The 22,273-nt window shown below is 41.2% G+C and overlaps 1 protein-coding gene across 6 annotated transcripts in view; it reads left to right on the forward strand.

Moving 5' to 3' along the window:
- pla2g7 (phospholipase A2, group VII (platelet-activating factor acetylhydrolase, plasma)) overlaps positions 1-22,273 on the forward strand; it is an 89,785-nt gene that overhangs the window by 36,847 nt on the left and 30,665 nt on the right. For all 6 annotated transcript variants that reach the window (XM_072562031.1, XM_072562037.1, XM_072562039.1 and 3 more), the window contains 2 exons: positions 5,667-5,757; positions 7,699-7,767. In XM_072562031.1, coding sequence (XP_072418132.1) covers positions 5,667-5,757; positions 7,699-7,767 — 160 coding nt within the window. The remainder of the gene's footprint in view (positions 1-5,666; positions 5,758-7,698; positions 7,768-22,273) is intronic.

Consider the following 22,273-nt stretch of genomic DNA (forward strand, 5'->3'; position numbering starts at 1 on the left):
GATTCTGGATTAGTGGTGGTGAGATAAGCTAGGCCTCCTCTATCTTATCTCTCCACGCTTCAGGCTCTCTGCCTTTATTTCTGATGACGGGCTTTTGCCCGCAACGCCGATTTTGCTGCTCCTTGGATGCTGCCTGAACTGCTGTGGATTTAGGACCTGCCTTTTTGTGTTACCTCTGGTGGAGATCATTGTGCTGTTAGTCAGACCTGGCTCTGAGATGAGAACTGAAGAAGCCTTCTATGTAGTGTTGCAATAAGTGTTGATCTCCATTGAGGAAAACACTTTGAAATTTAATTGTGATTATTAACATTACATACTGCAATGTGACATATTCATTTGTTTTACTTCAGTGCTATGTGCAGAAAGTAGAATGTCAACTTCCTGCTTCAACTATGCCCCTACCCAAATGGAGGCTCTCTCCTGTTTTATTTTTCCCTTCAAAATATTTATAAATTCCTTTTCAGAAACCATGATTGTTGGAGCAGAAATTATAATGACAGATTGTTCTTGGAAAGGCTTCAGTGAATTTTCCTTTTCTGGCAATTGCTTTTGTGCTGCACTCCTTGATAAAAATGGTTTTTTTTGTCTGTCAAAAGCTGCTCTGCAACTCATTAAATAGTTATCTGACTGTAAGCACATCTGTGGCTTTAACTGAAATTCTGTCTCTAGTGTGTTATGGACTAGGCCAGACCATTCAAAACATTCTTAAGCAGGCAGCCCAGCCCATAACTTTGCAATTTGCTTTTGTAAGTGTACAGTGAAAATTACCTGGACTAAGTTAGATTGACTACCAGGTTTTAAAACAGACAAAATTTTATTCACAAAATTTCGGAATGAAACACAAAGAACAGAACAAAGAATGTCTACAGAACCCAGTCTATCCAAACTAGATTAATTATGATGTTCTGAAAATACACAACAATCCCAATACACAAACCCCTTAAACATAGAGTAAAACTGAAGCAGGGGCTTTACAGGTCGACGTTAAAAGGTCTGAAGAAAGAGTTTAGCAGTCTTTCTTCACACAGTCCACTGCTGAACTCCTAACTAAAGTTCTGACCTGAAGTGCTCAGCTGGAAAGCTGGCCACAGCCCCTTGACTTATATAGGCTATTTCTAAAACCATAAAAGCTTTGGCCTAAGGTCTCACCTGTTTACGTATAAACAAAAAGGGCTTTCGTCTCTGTGCCAACCCAGCCATTTTGGAGCCTGGAGTATTTTACGACCCCCTCTGAAAAGAATCAAGGACCCAGTATCCTTGAGGAAAGGAGTAGCTTTTAAAAAAAACAGGACCAGTTTTGTGACAAGGATAAATACAGAAACATTCATTACCTATGTCATCCTAGCTCTTATCAAGTGTCCACAGTGTGGAAACGGGCCATTTGACCCACTGAGTTCACACCAGCATCCAATTCAGACCCACCCTGTCCTGAAATTCTACTTTTCCCATACTTGATTCAACTAACTTGCACATCCCTGGACACTATGGCAATTTAGCATGACCAATCCATCTAACCTACACATCTTTGGACTGTGGCAGGATACTGGAGTACCTGGAGGAAACCCACGCGGACACTGGTCGATTGCACAAACTCCAGAGACAGTCGCTGAGGGTGAAATCGAGCCTGGATCCCTGGCACTGTGAGGAGTGCCAACTTAAATTTTTCAAAAGAGCTTTGATAAGATTGCCATACAAAATAAGAGTGCATGGTGTTCAAATATTTAGTCCAGTTAGCTAACAGTAGACCAAGAATCAGGATGTATGTTGTTTTGGGTCGGCAAGCTGTAACTTGTGTTGTACCTTTGGGTTCAGTGCAGCTCTTTGCAATCTATTATTAATGACTTGGATGAAGGGTAGCTAAATTTGTCAATAAAGCCAAGATAGGTAGGAAAGTATGTTAGGACAAGGAAGTAGAGTCTGTGAAGGGATATAAATAGGTCAGGTGAGTGCGGACAAATTGGCCCTTTGAAAGTAATGTGAGACAATATGAACTTCTTAACTTTGACAGGTGGAATAAAAAAAAGTAGCATTTAAATGGAGAGAGATTACAGAACTCTGCAATACTGCAGTACTTGGGTATCTTGTTAACGAATCACAAATTTTGCATGCAGGGTGGCAACTGGGATGTTGGCATTTATTGTGAGGGGAGTGGAATATAAAAGTAGGGACATCTTACTGAATGTAATTTTGCTCGCTAAGCTGGAAGGTTCATTTTCAGACATCTGAAAATGAACCTTCCAGCTTAGCGAGCAAACTTGCATCCAAAATCTCTACCTGAGCTACAAATCTTCTCCAAACTCACTAACATCTTACTGAAGTGATACAAGGCCTTGCTAAAACCACTTCCTGCATGCTGTTTACAACTTTCTGCCCATGATTTGGTAAAGGAGATAATGCTCACTCAATTCATTTTATTTTCCAATTAAGGTAGGTTGGATAGGTTGGGCCTTTCTGCTAAATGCCAGATGAGAAGTGAGCTTACTGAAATCTGTAAGGTCTTGGAAGAACTTGATAGGGTGGATACCAGGAAAATGCTACTTGTGGGCCAAGCTAGAACGACAGATTACACGTTAAAAATAATATTGCTATCTTTCTAAGACCGATCAGGATACTTTTTTTTTCCTGTGTAACTCTAAACCAGCTCTTCAGAAAACAGTGAGACTCAGTAATTTGGGCTTATTCAAGACTAAGTTGAATGATTTTTGATACAGAACGAAGTCCAGATGTATGGGCAGAGCAGACAAAAAGTGGATTGCAATCTCCAATCTAATCAGCTGTGATCTTATCAAATGGCCATTCTCCTTCCGTTCTTCTTCACTGTTTTCACTTTAAAACCAAAACTGAAGATTCTGTAGTTTGTTTCATCTTGTCTGCTCCAAGGACAAAATTAATAATCTGAATTGTTGACATTGATGCTCAAATATTTCTTATCTGTCACTGTTTTATACAACAATGTGCTTGGAGTTATCTATAGCATGTATACTGTATCACATAATACCAAATTTGTGAAGCTGTATTGAACCAGTCGGAAAATTTGAAAGTTAGTACGGGATTCAGTGGAAGCCCACAGTACAAGAAAGTGTTAAATTAGACTCAGTTAGATCAGGGAAGACAAAATTGGACTTAATTAGATCAGGGAAAACATATTGGGACTTGATTAGATCAGGATGAGTTCTTAGCAGTTTCTTACAGGGCAAGAATAGTAGTTTTGTGTTTCTAAAAGGGGAACTGGTTATAGAGGGAACATGTGACCTTTAAAATGGTTGAATCATTTAAGTGAACAGCAGTGGGTAACCACAGTATTGGTTCCATGTGATGTGCAGTGCTTCATTGAACAATCGCTGTTAACCACAGATCAGTTTCAAGTGCCATTGCCATTGAAATTAACAAATACAGTTATACCCAAACCGCACAAAACAAAGGTGTAAGAATGTGAGCCGTGATTGGGCAAGTGAAGCTGCTTTATAACATCTATGAATCTGTCTTATGCCATCTGTACAGATGCTGCTTTATGAAGCTGTCATGTCTTTGCAGTGGTACCATGCTTCTGCAATAAGGACTTAAAGAAGACTTTGTATACAGTAGTTCCCATGCCTGGTTATTCCTAATATTGGGAAAGATGAGTACCCAACACTTGGCAGTGAAAGAACAAGTTTCATTAAGGCGGCCTTTGTGTGCAGCCGCAGGAGATGGGGGAGAATCTAAATGAGTACTTTGCATCAGTATTTACTGTGGAGAAGGACATGGAAGATATAGAATGTGGGGAAATAGATGGTGACATCTTGAAAAATGTCCATATTACAGAGAAGGAAGTGCTGGATGTCTTGAAATGCATAAAAGTGGATAAATCCCCAGGACCTGATCAGGTGTACCCTAGGACTCTGGGAAGCTAGGGAAGTGATTGCTGGGCCCCTTGCTGAGAGATTTGTATCATCAATAGTCACAAGTGAGGCGCTGAAAGACTGGAGGTTGACTAACGTGGTGCCACTATTTAAGAAAAGTGGTAAGGGCAAGCCAGGGAACTATATAGACCAGTGAGCCTGATGTCAATGGTGGGCAAGTTGTTGGAGATGGTCCTGAGGGACAGGATGTACATGTATTTGAAAAAGCAAGGACTGATTAGCGATAGTCAACATGGCTTTGTGCATGGGATATCATGTCTCACAAACCTGATTTAGTTTTTTCTGAAGAAGTAATGAAGAGGATTGATGAGGGCAGAGTGGTAGATGTGATCTATATGGACTTCAGTAAGGCATTCGACAAGGTTGCCTATGGGAGACTGGTTAGCAAGGTTAGATCTTATGGAATACAGGGAGAACTAGCCATTTGGAAATGGAACTGGCTCACCGGTTGAAAACAGAGAGTGGTGATAAAGGGTTATTTTTTTCAGACTGGAAGGTCTGTGACCAGTGGAGTGCTATGAGGATCGGTGCTGAGTCCACTACTTTTTGTCATTTATATAAATTATTTGGATGTGAGCATAAGAATTACAGTTAGTAAGTTTGCAGATTACACCAAAATTGGAGGTGCAGTGGGCAGCGAAGAAGATTACCTCAGATTACAACATCTTGATCAGATGGGCCAATAGGCAGAAAAGTGGCAGATGGAGTTACATTTAGATTATTGCGAGGTGCTGCATTTTGGGAAAGCAAATCTTAGCAGGACTCATACACTTAATGGTAAGGTCCTCGGGAATGTTGCTGAACAGAGACCTTACAGTGCAGTTTCATAGCTCCTTGCAAGTAGAGTTGGGGTAGGTAGGCTAGTGAAGAAAGCGTTTGGTATGTTTTCCTTTATTAGTCAAGAGTATTGAGTACAGGAGTTGGGAGGTCATGTTGTGGCTGTACAGGGCATTGGTTAGGCTACTTTTGGAATATTGCATGCAATTCTGGTCTCCTTCCAATCGGAAGGATGTTGTGAAACTTGAAAGGATTCAGAAAAGATTTACAAGGATGTTGCCAGGGTTGGAGGATTTGAGCTATAGGGAGTGGTTGAACAGGCTGGGACTGTTTTCCCTGGACAATCTGAGGCTGAGGGGTGACCTTTTATAAGGTTTATAAAATCACGAGGGGCATGGATAGGATAAATAGACAAAGTCTTTTCCCTGGGGTGGGGGAGTCCAGAACTAGAGGGCATAAGTTTAGGGTGAGAGGGAAAGATATAAAAGAGACCTAAGGGGTAACTTTTTCACACACAGTGTGGTACATGTATGGAATGAGCTGCCAGAGGAAGTGGTGGAGGCTGGTAAAATTGCAACATTTTAAAAGGCATCTGGATGGGTATATGAATAGGAAGAGCTTAGAGGAATATGGGTCGGGTGCTGGCAGGTGGGGCTAGATTAGGTTGGGATATCTGGTCGGCATGGACGGGTTGGACTGAAGAGTTTGTTTCCGTGCTGTACATCTATGTAACTATATATAACATCACCAAGTTACTGGCATTATGTTATTGTTTTTTGGTGAGCTACTTTAACCAAGTCCATTGAGTTTGTTCATTGGAAATGAAGATTACAAAGTACCTGAGTCTAAGTTAAAGCAAGGGACTTTAAAACAAAAATAATTTGTCAAATTGAATGATTATGTTTTGCTCTGTTACATTAAACAACAAATACATGATCAAACATTTCTGCGTGAACAGTAAAGTTGAATTATTTGTTTTCTTGACAGGGTCTTACAGCATTCCTGCAGAATGGGATGCCCCATTTAAAACTGGAAGATATCCTTTAGTCATTTTCTCTCATGGCCTTGGAGCTTTCAGGTAAATCTATTGTATTATAAGATCATTAATAAATGCACCATTAATTTCCAAAAAGCTTCATCCATTCATGAATAGGGAGAAACATAATCTGGGCACACAACAGTTAGACCAGTAACTTCTGATAAAAATTCAAGGTCAAAATAATGAGGTCTCGTGGATGGAAGGACAGTTTGCCACCTTCCATCTAAGTACACGCTATTGTGAGAAATGCTTCATAATTTCTCCTGTCCTTGCCCCTCCCCATCCAGTCTCTATCTTGTTTCATTTGTATTCTGCAATTTCAATTATGAATGAGAGATCTTCTTCTAAATTGTATGACATTATTGAATGGCTGATTAAAGATGTACCCAAGCAACCTGGAGTGTCTAACCCACATCAATTTACAGTTCATCTTGCCACCGTACCCTCTCCATGTGACTGAAATAATGAACTGAGTGTGAGGATTATTGGAAGAAACACACTTATTATTACCCTAATTCATCAGGATGCGAAATCCTGATGGATTGGTGGGTATTACATAGAAATGTACAGCACAGAACAGGCCCTTTGGCCCACGATGTTGTGCTGAGGATTAATCCTAATGTAACATAAAATAACCTGCCCTATGAATCCCTCAATTCACTGCTATCCATGTGCATGTCCAGCAGTTGCTTAAAGGTCCCTAATGACTCTGCTTCCACCACCACCGCTGGCAACACATTCCGTGGATTCACAACTCTCTGCGTAAAGAACCATCCTCTGACGTCCCCTCTATACCTTTCTCCTAATGTCTTAAAACTATGACCCCCTTGTGCCAGTCAATCCTGCCCTGGGGAAAAGTCTCTGACTGACTCATCACTCTATCCATGTCTCTCATTACCTCGTATACCTCTATCAGATCACCTCTCTTTCACCTTCTATCCAGAGAGAAAAGTCTGAGCTTAGTCAACTTTTCTTCATAAGGCAAGCCCTCCAGTCCAGACAGCATCATGGTAAACCTTGTTTGCACCCTCTCCAAAGACCCTCTATCTTTCCTATCGTAGGGCGACCAGAACTGGACACAATATTCCAAGTGTGGTCTCACCAAGGTTTTGTAGAGCTGCAGCAAAACCTCGCGGCTCTTAAACTCGATCACCTTGTTAATTAAAGCCAAAACAACATATGCTTTCTTAACAACCCTATCCACTTGGGTGGCAACTTTGAGGGATCTATGTACTTGAACACCAAGATCCCTCTGTTCCTTCACACTGCCAAGAATCCTGTCTTTAGTTCTATATTCAGCATTCGAGTTCGACCTTCCAAAATGCATCACTTCGCATTTATCCAGATTGAACTCCATCTGCCATTTCTCAGCCCAGCTCTGCATCCTGTCTATGTCGCGCTGCAGCCTGCAATAGCCCTCGATACTATCGACGACATCTCCAACCTTTGTCTCCTTGTATGACAAGAAGAAATTCTTTTGACTGGCTGATCCTGTCCAAATCTGATATCTACCTGTGTACATCCCTTCAGAGGGAAGAGTATGTGACCCAAATGTCAGAAATTTTGGATTCGATAAAAAGGTTTTTTCTCAATTGGGAGGAGTTCTGAAGCATTCTATATTGATTTTAATAACTACTGAGTGGGTGAATTGATGCTATTCAAGAACTGAATTGCACTTGCTCAATGTAATTGATTAGATTTGCACCTTCTTTGTGATGCTTCTTGATGCATGGCAGGGTATGATTATTCATTTTGCTTCATGGCGGGGTATGATATTCATGCACCAGACCTTCTTTCTAGAAAACAGTGCTACATGCTGAGGTCCAACTACTAGTCTATCAATTGGCCTGACCTCTCAATTCAGAACCCAGTACTTGCATAATGAGAGAATGGGAGCTCTCAGGGGTATAGCGAAGTTACTTATTGAGATGTTAAATTCCTCTCCTTCTCGGAAGTTAAGGTCTGTTTCTCCCTTTGTAGGACTCTGTATTCAGCTATATGTATTGAACTGGCTTCACGGGGATTTGTAGTCGCTGCAGTGGAACACAGGTAAGAATTTTGAATTCTAAATCAATAAAATTCTTTGCATAAATGTCGTATGAATCATGAATCCTCGTTGTAGACTTAGAAACCTTGCTCAGAAACACAGTGTAGAATGTTCTCATTTATTCAGTCCAGTCATTCTACACGCGTGGATTCCAATGCCAGCTGTGACTGATGGTCCGATTTGCTTGCCAGCAATTTATTTTTCCACTCATTCAAAAGAATGCAGGCGTCGCTGGCTAGGCCAGTATTTATTCCCAATCTCTAAACATGCTGAAGAAGATGGTGGTGATGATCTGCCATCTTGAATTGTTGAAGTTCTTGGGTACAGAAAAGTGCTAAAACAGTGCTGTTTGGGAGGGAGTTCCATTTTGAGATGTGGCCAGATTTTGTAGCTGGAAAATTACAAATAGTTGGATTTGTGAAATGCACTGTACTTAAAACTTGTTTGACAGATAATACTTGTAGTCACCATATCTTAGAAAAGGGAGGATTTCAACATTGGATTTTGAAACACAACCATAATTGCTACACAGTTATTCACTTCCTGAGTTTTTAAAAATATATGTCAATTATCATTGCTTTCCCTTGTTAAGCAGGTAATGTCAATAACACGCATATGTTTCCACGTTTGTGATGCATAAAGAATCTGTTAATGGTCTATGGCTTATATCATCCTTCAACATCTGAACAGAGACCAAATAAAATTTTAATGTAAAAAGTATTGATGTAAATAATGTAAAAGCTTGGATTTCCATGGTTTATCCTCAAATACAGGAAGCATTTCACTGCACTGAGTTAAAGCATCCTAAACTAAGGAGGTAAGGATATATTACATAGAACATAGAACATAGAACAATACAGCGCAGTACAGGCCCTTCGGCCCTCGATGTTGCGCCGATCAAAGCCCACCTAACCTACACTAACCCACTATCCTCCATATACCTATCCAATGCCCGCTTAAATACCCATAAAGAGGGAGAGTCCACTACTGCTACTGGCAGGGCATTCCATGAACTTACGACTCGCTGAGTGAAGAACCTACCCCTAACATCAGTCCTATATCTACCCCCCCTTAATTTAAAGCTATGCCCCCTTGTAATAGCTGACTCCATACGTGGAAAAAGGTTCTCACTGTCAACCCTATCTAACCCCCTAATCATCTTGTACACCTCTATCAAATCACCCCTAAACCTTCTTTTCTCCAAAGAAAACAACCCCAAGTGCCTCAGCCTTTCCTCATAGGATCTTCCTACCATTACAGGCAACATCCTGGTAAACTTCCTCTGCACCCGTTCCAGTGCCTCCACATCCTTCCTATAGTATGGCGACCAAAACTGCACACAATATTCCAGATGCGGCCGCACCAGAGTCTTATACAACTGCAGCATGACCTCAGGACTCCGGAACTCAATTCCTCTACCAATAAAAGCCAGTACGCCATATGCCTTCTTCACTGCACTATTTACCTGGGTGGCAACTTTCAGAGATCTGTGTACATGGACACCAAGATCCCTCTGCTCTTCCACACTACCAAGTAGTCTACCATTAGCCCAGTAATCCATCTTTTTATTACTCTTACCAAAGTGAATCACTTCACACTTAGCTACATTGAACTCCATTTGCCACCTTTCTGCCCAGCTCTGCAGCTTCTCTATATCCCACTGTAACCTGCCATATCCTTCCTCACTGTCTACAACTCCTCCGACTTTCGTATCATCCGCAAACTTGCTCACCCAACCTTCTAACCCTTCCTCCAGGTCATTTATAAAAATGACAAACAGCAATGGTCCCAAAACAGATCCTTGCGGAACACCGCTAGTGACGGCACTCCAAGATGAACCTTTGCCATCAACTACTACCCTCTGTCTTCTTCCAGAGAGCCAATTCCTAATCCAAACCTCCAACTCACCCTCAATGCCATCTCTCTGTATTTTCTGCAGTAGCCTACCATGGGGGACCTTATCAAACGCCTTACTAAAATCCATATATACCACATCTACCGCTTTCCCCTCATCTACCTCCTTCGTCACCTTCTCAAAGAATTCAATAAGGTTTGTGAGGCACGACCTGCCCTTCACAAAACCATGCTGACTATCCTTGATCACATCATTCTTATCCAGATGTGCATAAATCCTATCCCTTACAATTCTCTCTAAGACTTTGCCCACAACAGAAGTGAGACTCACTGGCCTATAGTTACTAGGATTATCCCTACTCCCCTTCTTGAACAAGGGAACCACGTTTGCTAGCCTCCAGTCCTCTGGCACTACTCCTGTAGACAAAGAGGACACAAAAATTAAGGCCAATGGCTCTGCAATCTCCTCCCTTGCTTCCCAGAGAATCCTAGGATAAATGCAATCAGGCCCAGGGGACTTATCTATTTTCACCCTTGCCAGAATTTCCAACACCTCTTCTCTACATATCTCAAAGCCATCCATTCTACTTATTCGTGCCTCAGTATTCATATCGACAACAATGTCCTGTTCCTGAGTGAATACTGACGAAAAGTATTCATTCAGCGCCTCCCCAATCTCTTCAGCCTCCACACGCAACTTCCCATTACTATCCTTGATTGGACCTATTCCTTCCCTAGTCATTCTTTTATTCCTAACATACCTATAGAAAGCCTTAGGGTTTTCCCTAATCCTACCAACTAAGGACCTTTCATGTCCCCTCCTTGCTGCTCTTAGCTCTCTCTTCAGGTCCTTCCGGGCTACCTTATAACTCTCAATCGCCCCTATTGAACCTTCACGCCTCATCTTTACAAAGGCCGCCCTCTTCCATTTAACAAGGGATTCCAACTCCTTATTAAACCACGGCTCCCTCACACGACCCTTTCCTCCCTGCCTGATAGGTACGTACTTATCAAGGACACTCAATAGTTGCTCCTTGAACAAGTTCCACATATCAATTACGCTCTTGCCTTGGAATCTACTTTTCCAATCCACACATCCTAAGTCATGCCTCAACGCATCATAATTTCCCTGCCCCCAGCTATAACTCTTGCCCTGTAGTACACACTTATCCCTCTCCATCACTAGACTAAAATCACCGAATTGTGGTCACTGTCCCCAAAGTGCTCACCTACCTCTAGTTCTAATACCTGGCCTGGTTCGTTACCCAGAACCAAATCCAGTATGGCCTCACCTCTTGTTGGCTTATCTACATATTGTGTCAGGAAACTCTCCTGCACACATTGCACAAACACTGACCCATCTAACGAACTTGAGCTATAGCTTTCCCAATCAATATCAGGAAAGTTAAAGTCTCCCATAACAATCACCCTATTACTGTCACTCTTCTCCTGAATCATCTTCGCAATCCTTTCTTCAACGATTCTAGGACTATTAGGAGGCCTGTAAAAGACTCCTAACAGGGTGACCTCACCTCTCCTATTCCTAACCTCAACCCAAACTACCTCAGATGGCAAATCTTCATCCATCTTCCTTTCCACCGCTGTAATACTATCTTTGACAAGCAAAGCCACACCCCCCCCTCTTTTACCCCCACCTCTGACCCTACTAAAACCTGGAACCTGCAACAGCCAATCCTGTCCCTGATCTAGCCATGTCTCCGTAATAGCCACAACATCGAAGTCCCAGGTACCAACCCACGCTGCGAGTTCACCTACCTTATTTCGTATACTTCTGGCATTAAAGTATACACACTTCAAGCCACTCTTCTGTTTACAGGCACCATCCTTTAAGATTGATGCCATATTCCTACCCTCCCTACACTCCAGGTCCTGCACCCTAAAGCTACAGTCTGGGTTCCCATGCCCCTGCAGAGTAAGTTTAAACCCCCCCCAAGAGCACTAGCAAACCTCCCCCCAAGGATACTGGTGCCCCTCAGGTTCAGGTGCAGACCATCCTGTCTATAGAGGTCCCACCTTCCCCAGAAAGAACCCCAGTTATCCAAGTACCGAAATCCCTCCCTCCTGCACCATCCCTGTAGCCACGCATTTAACTCTTCTCTCTCCCTATTCCTCGACTCTCTATCACGTGGCACGGGTAACAAACCAGAGACAACAACTCTGTTCGTTCTAACTCTGAGCTTCCAACCTAGCTCCCTAAAAGCCTGTCTAACATCCTCAGCACTCCTACCTATGTCATTGGTGCCAATATGGACCACGACTTCAGGCTGCTCCCCCTCCCCCTTAAGGACCCGGAAAACACGATCAGAGACATCACGTACCCTTGCACCTGGGAGGCAACATACCAAACGTGAGTCTCTCTCGTTCCCACAAAACCGCCTATCTGTTGATCATCAAGAAAACAGTTTTAACCTTTTTCAACAATCCATCTCCCACATTTGACTTTCCACCAAATCCACATGGAAAGACATTCCAGGCCTATTTGTTTTAATATTCAGTCATGAGATGAGATCATCACTGGCAAGGCCAGCATTGTCATTGTGGATATAGTCAGCAGCACCAAAAGGAGCAGGAGAGAGAGGAAGATCCATAGACAGTCACAAGCACCAAAGAACATGAGACAGGGGGAGTAGAAACCAGGTAAAATAACGTGAAGAGAAGTGATAAAAGTCTGAGTGCCACAAAAAATTCGTGAATTGATAGTCTGTTGAGTAGTTACTCTTGGGAATAGATCAACTCCAGTAATTTTGGAAAAACATTAATTTCTAAACCAACATAGGGAAAGAGAAATAATTTGTAGACACAAGGAAGGACATTGAGGGTGAACAATTCCCACTTCCAAGTAATATTCAGTGGGCACTGCTGGCTGGGCAAGTACTTAGTGTTCATCCTACTTGTAAAGATGGTGGGGATCTGCCTTCTCGAGGCACAGCAGTCCATACGCTGTAGTGTGACCCATAATGCTGTTACGGAGAGTGTTACTGGATTTTAACCTAGCGACACTTCTGGTATGATTTATATTTCCATATATCTGCTGCCCTTGTCCTTCTAGATGGCAGTGGTCATGGGTTTGGAAGAAGCTGTCTGAAGAGCCATGGTGCATTTCTGTCATGATTGATAGTTGATAGTATACTGCTGCTATTGAGTATCAGGTAAGGTAGGGAGGGGAATGAATGTTAGTGGATGTGGAGTGAAGAAAGCAGATTGCTTTGTCATTGATGGTGTTACATTTCTTGAGTGTTGTTGGAGCTGCACCCATCCAGACAAGTGAGGAAAATTCTATCACAGACCTGACTTATGTCTTGAAGATGGTGGACAGGCTTTGGGAAGACAGAAAGTGAGTTACTTGCGACAAGATTCTTGGATTCTGACCTGCTTATGTAGCCATAGTATTTATATGGCTAGTCTAGTTCAGTTTCTCCTCAATGGTAACCCCCCGAGTACATTGATAGTGGGGAAATTCAGCAGTGTTAATGCCATTGAACATCAAGGAGTGATGGTTAGGGTCATTGATGTTACAGATGGTCATTGCCTAGCATTTGCGTGGCACAAATGTTATCTGTCAACTTGATGGCAAACCTAGATCTTGTCCAGATTTCTCTATTTAGGCATGGACTGCTTCATGATCTGGGGAGTCATGAATGGTTCTGATATTGTGTAATCTTCAGTATACATCCCCACTTCTGACCTGATGACAGAGGGAAGGTTATTGATCAAGCACCTGAACATGTTTGGGCATAGGACACTACACTGAAGATCTCATGCTGTGATATCCTAGAACTGAAATGACAGACCTCCAACAACCATCACTATCTTCCTATTGGCCAGGGATGACACTAACCTGTGTTTAGTTTTTCCCCTTTATTCCAGTTGACTCCAGTATTGCATGCACTCTCTCTCTCTCTCTCTCTCTCTTTTTCTCTTTCTGTCTCGCTGAACAAAGAGACCTTGGAGTACAGGTTCACAGCTCCTTGAACATCAAGTCCTGAAGCAGGTGTTTGGTATGCTTTCCCTGATTGGTTGGAGCATTGAGTATAGGTATTGGGTGGTCATGTTGCGGCAGTACAGGACATTAGTTAGGCCATTGTTGGAATATTGTGTGCAATTCTGGAAGGATGTTGTGAAACTTGAAAGGGTTCAGAAAAGACTTAAAAGAATGTTGCCAAGGTTGGTGGGTTTAAGCTATAGGGAGAGGCTGAATAGTCTGGGGCTGTTTTCCCCTGGAGTGTCGGAGAGAGACAGGTAACCTTACAGAGGTATATAAAATCATGAGGCACATGGATAGGGTAAATAGACAAAGTCTTTTCCCTGGGGGGGGGGGGGGGGGGGGGGAGTCCAGAACTAGAGGGCTTAGGATTAGCGTGAGAGGGGAAAGATTTAAAAGGGACCTAAGGGGCATGGAGAGGGTAGTGCGAGTATGGAATGAGCTGCCAAAGAAAGTGGTGGAGGCTGGTACAATTACAACATTTAGAATATAGAACATTACAGTGCAGTACAGGCCCTTCAGCCCTCCATGTGCACCACTCTGAAACCAATCTGAAGCCCATCTAGCCTACACTACTCCGTTTTCATCCATATATTTATCCAATGACCATTTAAATGCCCTTAAAGTTGGCAAGTCTACTACTGTTGAAGGCAGTGTATTCCATGCCCCTACTACTGAGTAAAGAAACTACCTCTCACATCTGTCCTTTATCTATCACCCCTCACTTTAAAGTTATGTCCCCTCATGGTAGCCATCGCCATCTGAGGAAAAAGGCTCTCACTGTTCACTCTATCTAACCCTCTGATTATCTTGTATGTCTCAATTGAATCTCCTCTCAACCTTCTTCTAACGAAAACAGCCTCAAGTACCGCAGCCTTTCCTCGTAAGACCTTCCCTCCATACCAGGCAACATCCTAGTAAATCTCCTCTAAGCCCTTTCCAAAGCTTCCACATCCTTCCTATAATGCCGTGACCAGAACTATATGCACTACTCCCAAGTATGGCCACATTAGAGTTTTGTACAGCTGCAGCATGATCTCATGGTTCCAAAACTCAATCCCTCTACCAATAAAAGCTTACACATCGAATGCCGCCTTAACAACCCTATCAACCTGGGTGGCAACTTTCAAGGATCTATGTACCTGGACACCGAAATCTCTCTGCTCATCTACACTAACAAGAATCTTACCATTAGCCCAGGACTCTGTATTCCTGTTACCCCTTCCAAAGTGAATCACCTCCCCCTTTTCTGCATTAAACTCCATTTTCCACCTCTCAGCCCAGCTCTGCAGCTTATCTATGTCTCTCTGTAACATACAACATCCTTTGTCACTATCCACAACTCTGCCGGCCTTAGTGTCATCTGCAAATTTACTAACCCATCCTTCTATGCCCTCATCTAGATCATTTATATAAATGACCAACAACAGTGGACCCCAAACAGATCCTTGCGGTACCCCACTAGTAACTGAAGTCCCAGAATGAATATTTCCCACCAACCACCACCCTCTGTCTTCTTTCAGCTAGCAAATTTCTGATCCAAACTGCTAAATCACCCTCAATCCCATGCCACCCTATTTTTGCAATAGCCTACAATGGGGAACCTTATCAAATGCCTTGCCAAAATCCATATATGCCACATCAACCACTTTACCCTCATCCACCTGGTTGGTCACCTTCTCAAAGAACCGAATAAGGATTGCAAGGCATGACCTACCCTTCACAAAACCGTGTTCAGTGTCCCTAATCAACTTATTCCTCTCTAGATGATTTATTAATCCTATCTCTTATAACCCTCTCCGACACTTTACCCACAACTGAAGTAAGGCTCACAGGTCTATAATTTCCAGGGTTGTCTCCACTCCCCTTCTTGAACAAGGGAACAACATTCGCTATCCTTCAGTCTTCTAGCACTATTTAAAAGGCATCTGGATGGGTGTATAAATAAGAAAGGTTCAGAGGAATATGGGCCAAGTGCTGGCAGATGAGACCAGATTAATTTAGGATATCTGGTCGGCATGGACGAGTTGGACCAAAGGGTCTGTTTCCATGCTGTGACTTTGCCTTTGCCAAGGGTGTGTTTCTGCTATGTTACTATATTGGAACAGCTGCTGTTTAGTCGTTAAATAATCTATTACTCTGATAAGCTTTCCATAGAGTTAAGTTATTCCAGTTTCTTTCTTCCTTTTGTATATATTTTATCTGGGGTAGAATAAAATATATTTTGCTTAAAGCCGAGTAGTGTGACCAATTGAATTGCATATGGAACACAGCCTGTTTCACTTGCCTTCAAATAAGATAAATGTTAGAATCGAGGCTATCTCCTTGATATATTTGTCAGGTGTTTGGTCTGGAACATAACACTGAGGCTCCTCAATGTCATATCTTAGTCAAATGTAGCATTAATGTCAAAGGCTGTCAGTCTTGTCTCCCCTCTGGAATTCAGTTTGTTTGTCCATCTTTAAACCGAAGGTGTAATGTAGTCAGGAGCTGAGTAGTCCTGGCAGAACTCAAACTGGTGTCAGTGAGCAGGTTATTGCTGAGCAAGTGCTCCTTTATTTGCGTTGTTGATGACCCCTTCCATCACTTCACTGAGTAGACTGATAGGGTGGCAATTGGGCAGGTTGGATTTGTCTTGCTCTTTGTGTACAGGACATGCCTGAGCAACTTTCCGTGTTGTCAGATTAAGGTTGTAGCTGCATTAAAACAGCTCGGCTAGAGCCCTGCTGATGGTATTGTGGTGGTATTGTCTGGAACATTTCTATGTGTGTGGTCTGGTCTGATTTATATGAGCATGATTATATCAGGCTATTGCTTGAATAATCTGAAAGACAGTTCTCCCAATTTTGGTGCTAGCCCCTAGATGTTGGTAAGGGGACTATGCAAAGTCAAGAGGGCAGAGTATGCCATTGTCATTTGTAACTAAGGCCACACATCCATCCAGTTTTGTTCCTTTTTTTCTTTTGACACTTGTTGATTTGATACAACTGAGTGGCTTGCCTGCCATTTCAGAGGATGGTTGAGGGACAACCAGATTGCTGTGGGTCTAGAGTCACATGTAGGTGAAACCAGGTAAGGACAGCAATTTTCCTTCAGTAAAGGATATTAGTGAATCAGATCAATTTTCACAACAATCTTCAATGTCATCATTTGAGTTTTAATTCCAAGTTTCTAAAATTGAAATTCAGTTCAAATTCTGCCATTTTCCATGGTAGGATTCAAACCTAGTTGTCCAAGACATTATCCAGTTCCCTGGATTAATCGTTCAATGACGCATACCACTACATCACAATCTCTATGATACAACTGTTATGACTGAACATAGAAGTACCGTGGAAGTGGATTGTTAGGAGGATTGGTCAGAGTTGGTGAAATACAGTCAGCCGCTATCACCAAGGAAATCACTTGTTATTTTAACAGCATAGTCTCGGCACTGGGGTAAGTTGGAACCTAGATTTGAGGATTAAATAGTTTTGAAGAGAAAGCTGTGCAAGAGAACTCTTCGTAAATATCTGAGCATATTATGAAATAACATTGTCCTGTGGTCAGACATGTGTGAGTATATGTTTGTGTGTAGTTTAACTGAGTTGGCTGAATGGCTGGTTTGGGATGCAGAGTGGGGCCAACAGAATGGCTTCAGTTCCCACACTGGCTGAGGTTCGTATGAAGGACGCTCTTTCTCCATCTCTCCCCTTGCCTGAGGTGTGGTGACCCTAAATCATTACCAGTCATCTCCTTCCGAGAGCAGCCACATGATCTGCTGAGACTATGATGTCTTTACCTTTTTACATGCGGATATGGGATTGGGTTTCTTGTAAGAGCAGAGAAATTTGGAATCTATTGTGAATGTTTATCAAAGCAGAAAACCTCATTCACAAATACAAATAGTTATTCTTCCTTATTCAATTTTCACAAATAGTCAAAAATCCTCAATCCCATTGGACGAAAGGTTGCTTACCAGTGATACTTTACTGAATATCTTGAATCTGTTTTATTTTGGGGTGGATTCTGTTTTGCCATTATCCCCGCGTTGACTCTCTCCTTCAGACAATAATTAACTTCTGTGAAGATTAGTTTAGAAGATGGAGTACTCTTGAACTTAACCCAATTCACCCTTTCATTCTCAAAAGTATCAAATTATCAAAAAATCTAACTATCAAAATATTCCCAAATACAAATAGTAAATAGTCAAAGGAAACCACACTAATCACCTTTCTGCTATCTCAATGCTGCACTTAAAATCAAAACACATTACCCAGGAATGCTTAGCTAGCCAGGCTTCACAGTTCTCTTGTTCATTGTTCACCTCTCACCTCTTGGCAAAGGGTTGCTCATGTGCTCTTGCTCTCTGGGAGTTAAGCTAGAGAGCTTTGACGACGCTTGGTTTTGTTCCTGAACTCTTATCAGCTTCAGTCCAATCAGACATCCACGTCGTGTTGCAAAGCACCAATCTTCCCAGTGAGGTACCAGAACTGCTTCCCTTCTCCTTGATTGGCCTGAGTCACCGCCATTGTGTTTGTGATTGTTAGCACATCCACTCATTCGACTTGAGCAACTTTGAGTCTTCATTCGAGCTTTATCCCTTTCCAGCCATGGCCAACAACCAGTTACCGGTGCCATCTACTTCTCACATCCTGAAGAAAAAAAGGATGCCAAATGACTAGATTGTCCCCTCCAGACAATATTCTTTTTTAATCATTGAGATATACAGATAACTCATTACTTTTTATCTAGACATCTGAGAGTTATTCGTCAATACTGTTATGAATCACGAAGCCTGACCATGCAGACTAATTTACGTTCAGTAGTTTGTCTTTGCAGCTGTTGTGAAATGCTGTCACCTGGCTTGTCCAGAATATCCAAGATTCTCCCTGGGGTAGATAGCTACAACTCTTGTCAATATCACTGATTCTCCAGAGATTAAGAACAGTACCAATTTCTTGAAGGAAATTTGTGTTGCACTATAAGTAGAACATTCATACATGTCGTAATCATGACTAAATGACATTGGCTCTTCCTCTGTTCCCAACACCTGAAACTCCCTCCTTCCCCACCCCACCTCTGGCTCAAAGAAAGACTACCTGGAAGGTTCATCAATGAAACTGAGTCACTGTCAGCAACAACTATTGTAATCGCTAGTTTTTTTTAACATTTAAAAAAAAAAGCCAATTCATTGGACGGGAGCTACAGGAGTCTTGAATTAACAGTTCAGCCTGTCATATTCATTTCTAACATGTATACACTACTGACTGAACATTGCTGCTATGTGAGATGCATTTCCAAAATGTTGCTATTTACCTAACCTCTGGTTAATTACAAAGTGGGTTCAAGGTTCCTTTTTCATTCCACACAAATCAAACAAGTAAGGAATGATGCTGTTGATGCCCCTCAGCAGGAATAATTTGCTGATGTGGACATGTTCTATTGTTAAGGAAAAAGGCAAATTTCATGGGTCACTGCTAAACCAGTTAGGTAAGGGCATTAAACCTCAACAGTGCTTAAGCTAGTTGCCTTATATGTGTTGTCAGTTCTGGTATAATGAATGGCATGTAGACATGGTCAATAGTAGAATTGCAGAATCATCAACGTGAAACTGGGGTCAAGTTGAAAACAACGGTTAAAATTCTGTCTGTTCCCTGGCTGATGTATGTAATATTTTGCAGCAAGCTGTAGCTTTCCATAGTCTGGTTTTAGTCATTGTCAATATGACTCTTAACTTAGTCATTTCAACATTTTACTTTCTGTAGTCTTTGCAATTCTATTATGAAATTGTGATCAACTGTGGTAACTGCCTCCTCCACTGATCAGCTAATTTAATTGTGGATGCAATAGATTTTTGATTACAAAATCCGACATTATATGATTTGCCTTGTATGGGAAACACTTTGCTTTTATTGCATGAAGCATCTTGTTTGCACAATATCCAGTGGATAGGTATGAATTGGGTTGCTCATGAGTTGTTAAAAATTTTGTCAAGTGGATGAAAGCTGTGTCTTGTGTTATTATTAAGAACTGTTGTTTCTAGCCTGAACTATGGATTACGTTCCTCAGCTACATTATGTCTTTGGCTATTTTCTGTTTGCAATAAAATCATGCAATACACTAATTGGATGATTATCTTTTAATCTCGATTTGCAAAGCACGATATGAATGTGTGCATTTGGTCATGGGTAACTTAGCAGATCATTTGTTTTAAAATAAGATTGAACTGTTTTCTTAATTAACATGTATACACAAAAAACATCTTAATGACCGTTTAAAGATTTTCACCACACCCAAGTAGTAGGAGCAGAAATGTGAAAATGTATTAGAGATACATAAAGTGTACAGGTAATAGTTTGTGCTTCCAACACCAAAGGAATAATGTTACAAACTTCATTTTCTCTAGATTAAGTAAATGCTGGGTTTATCAATGAATTATGCAATAAGGGTGGATAAAATATAATTCTCCTCTGGGTTTTAAAGTAGAGGATAAATAGACATTTGGCTTCAATTCTGTAAAGGCAACTTCTCTCTTTTTTTAAAAAAGTTAAGTCAGAAGTCACAGGACACCAGGTTATGGTCTAACGGGTTTATTTGAAATCTCAAGCTTTCAGAGCGACGCTGCTTCATCAGATGAAGTGAAGAGAAGCACACAGGCACGGAACTTATAGGCAGAGACTATAACCTGGTATCATGTGACTTCTGATCTTGTCCAACTCCGTCCAACACTGGCACCTCCACATCATGGCTTTCTTTGACACTTCAGCAAAAGAAAAGGATCAAATTAATTTGGTGGACTGAAGACCCACAATTTTTGAAAGAATGTATGAAATTAAGCTAAGAGCTTTACAAGATACCTGTACTGTTACTTGATGTGGTGTTTATAAAATTGAAGTTTAATGACATACATATAAACAAGGCTGGGAGCCACTAGTGGTTTGAGTTCAGTTCGAAATAACAGCTTCATATCATCGTGAGATTAGATTAGTTCATGAAGTTTCCAAGCAGAGACATCGTGTAATTTTTTTTCAAACTTTCAGAACTGAGAAGTAGTATCTAGGTCATCAAAACTGAACAGAATCTGTTAAATAAGAAATTAAAGAATTAAGATAGTACCACCTCACTGGGATTGAGTATCCATAAAGAATATTGCAGGGCGAAAATTAACTTTTGTGTAATAAATTTAGGTTCTTCTGTAAAAGAGCTTTGGCAGTTTTGTAAGAATATATTCAGTGACTAGCCACGGTAACTAACTTCAAAAAGTGAACTTGTGATCCATCAATTCAGTTTTACTCTGGGATCTGACTCATTCAGTATTCCCATCAGCTGTGATCATAACAATTGTCATCTTCAATGCTCATGACTGCCTGTTCACAATCTAAACACATGGTCTAAAAGCTTCTTACTGGAGGAAATATAAAGGATGTAGTTAATCCTGTATGTAAAAATAAAAATCTTCCAAACTAAGTGTTTGTTACTTTTCCACTCTGGGCCATTCTGAAGGGATGGGAATGTATATGTAGTCATTGCACATCACAAGTTGGACGTTCAAACTTCTTATCATAGTTTTCATGTCAGCTGATTTGTAAATTGTTCCCTATCCTAACTGTAAAATGTGATACCTAGGCGGTACCTATTTCATGTTTATTTTTACAAGTATGTAATTGTGGAAAAATTACTGTTATTACATCAAGTGATAAACACAGATTGGCCACTGGGCTATGCTACTATTGATGCTCTGGAAGATCTTCCCAACCTACGTTCTCCAATTGCAGCAGCATATTTGCCCGAGGGGTAGTTGACTAATTACTTCTTCAAGGAACCAAAAAATTTTTCCAGCAGTTTCTCTTTTTTTTTGTTTATAATTTGAGGTTTAGTAATAATGAGCTGTAGATAACTTTGACTTGAAATGAATTAGTAATTGCCGATTATGAATTACAGGAACATGCACATATTAATGCAAATTCAAAGTATTTAATTGTTTCTTCCATTTAGTTTATTTTGGTCATGTGTACCTAAATATGTTTAACTTTCTGTGCCTATTTATTCCCCAATAACCTGCATAGCTATGATTCCTCAGCCTTATTGCTGTGTACTGTCAATGATGCTACTTTTTTCCCCAGAGCTTGATGTCAGGTGCTGTTTATTTCTGTCACTGTTATAAGACTAATGTTTCCAAAATAAAAATAATGTTTGTTTTTCCGTGGGCCTTCTGAGCTTACTGTGAGTGAGACGGAGAATCTCCCGAAATGTCATTCAGTATGTTTTAATGTGGTAGCAGCTGACATGGGTCACATGGATTGGCAATGTTGTTTTACAGTCCTATGCTCCTGTGTGTATTCTTAAGAGCTATGAAACTGCAACTTCAGTTCAAACAAGAAGTTGCTGGAATGGCAAATCTTACAGCAAGCATCCTGTTCTGGATTGTTTTTAACCTCCCCTTTCAGATAACAAATTGCAAGGCCACAAGTTTATCATGGCAAGGTAATGTCAATATTTCATTTCACTAATCTAGCCAATAACTTATCTTAATCAAAAGATTTTAAAGATAGAAATTAGTGTGCCTAAGTTTTAATTAGTTGCAGAAAGAGAAATTGGAGGAGGAACGAGAAAAAGGTAAAAAACAAAATTGAAAAGTTCAAACAAAGAGGAGACTGTAATTAAGTTGT

The sequence above is a fragment of the Chiloscyllium punctatum genome, chromosome 3 (genome assembly GCF_047496795.1).
Source record: "Chiloscyllium punctatum isolate Juve2018m chromosome 3, sChiPun1.3, whole genome shotgun sequence".
NCBI classification, from domain to species: Eukaryota; Metazoa; Chordata; class Chondrichthyes; order Orectolobiformes; family Hemiscylliidae; genus Chiloscyllium; species Chiloscyllium punctatum.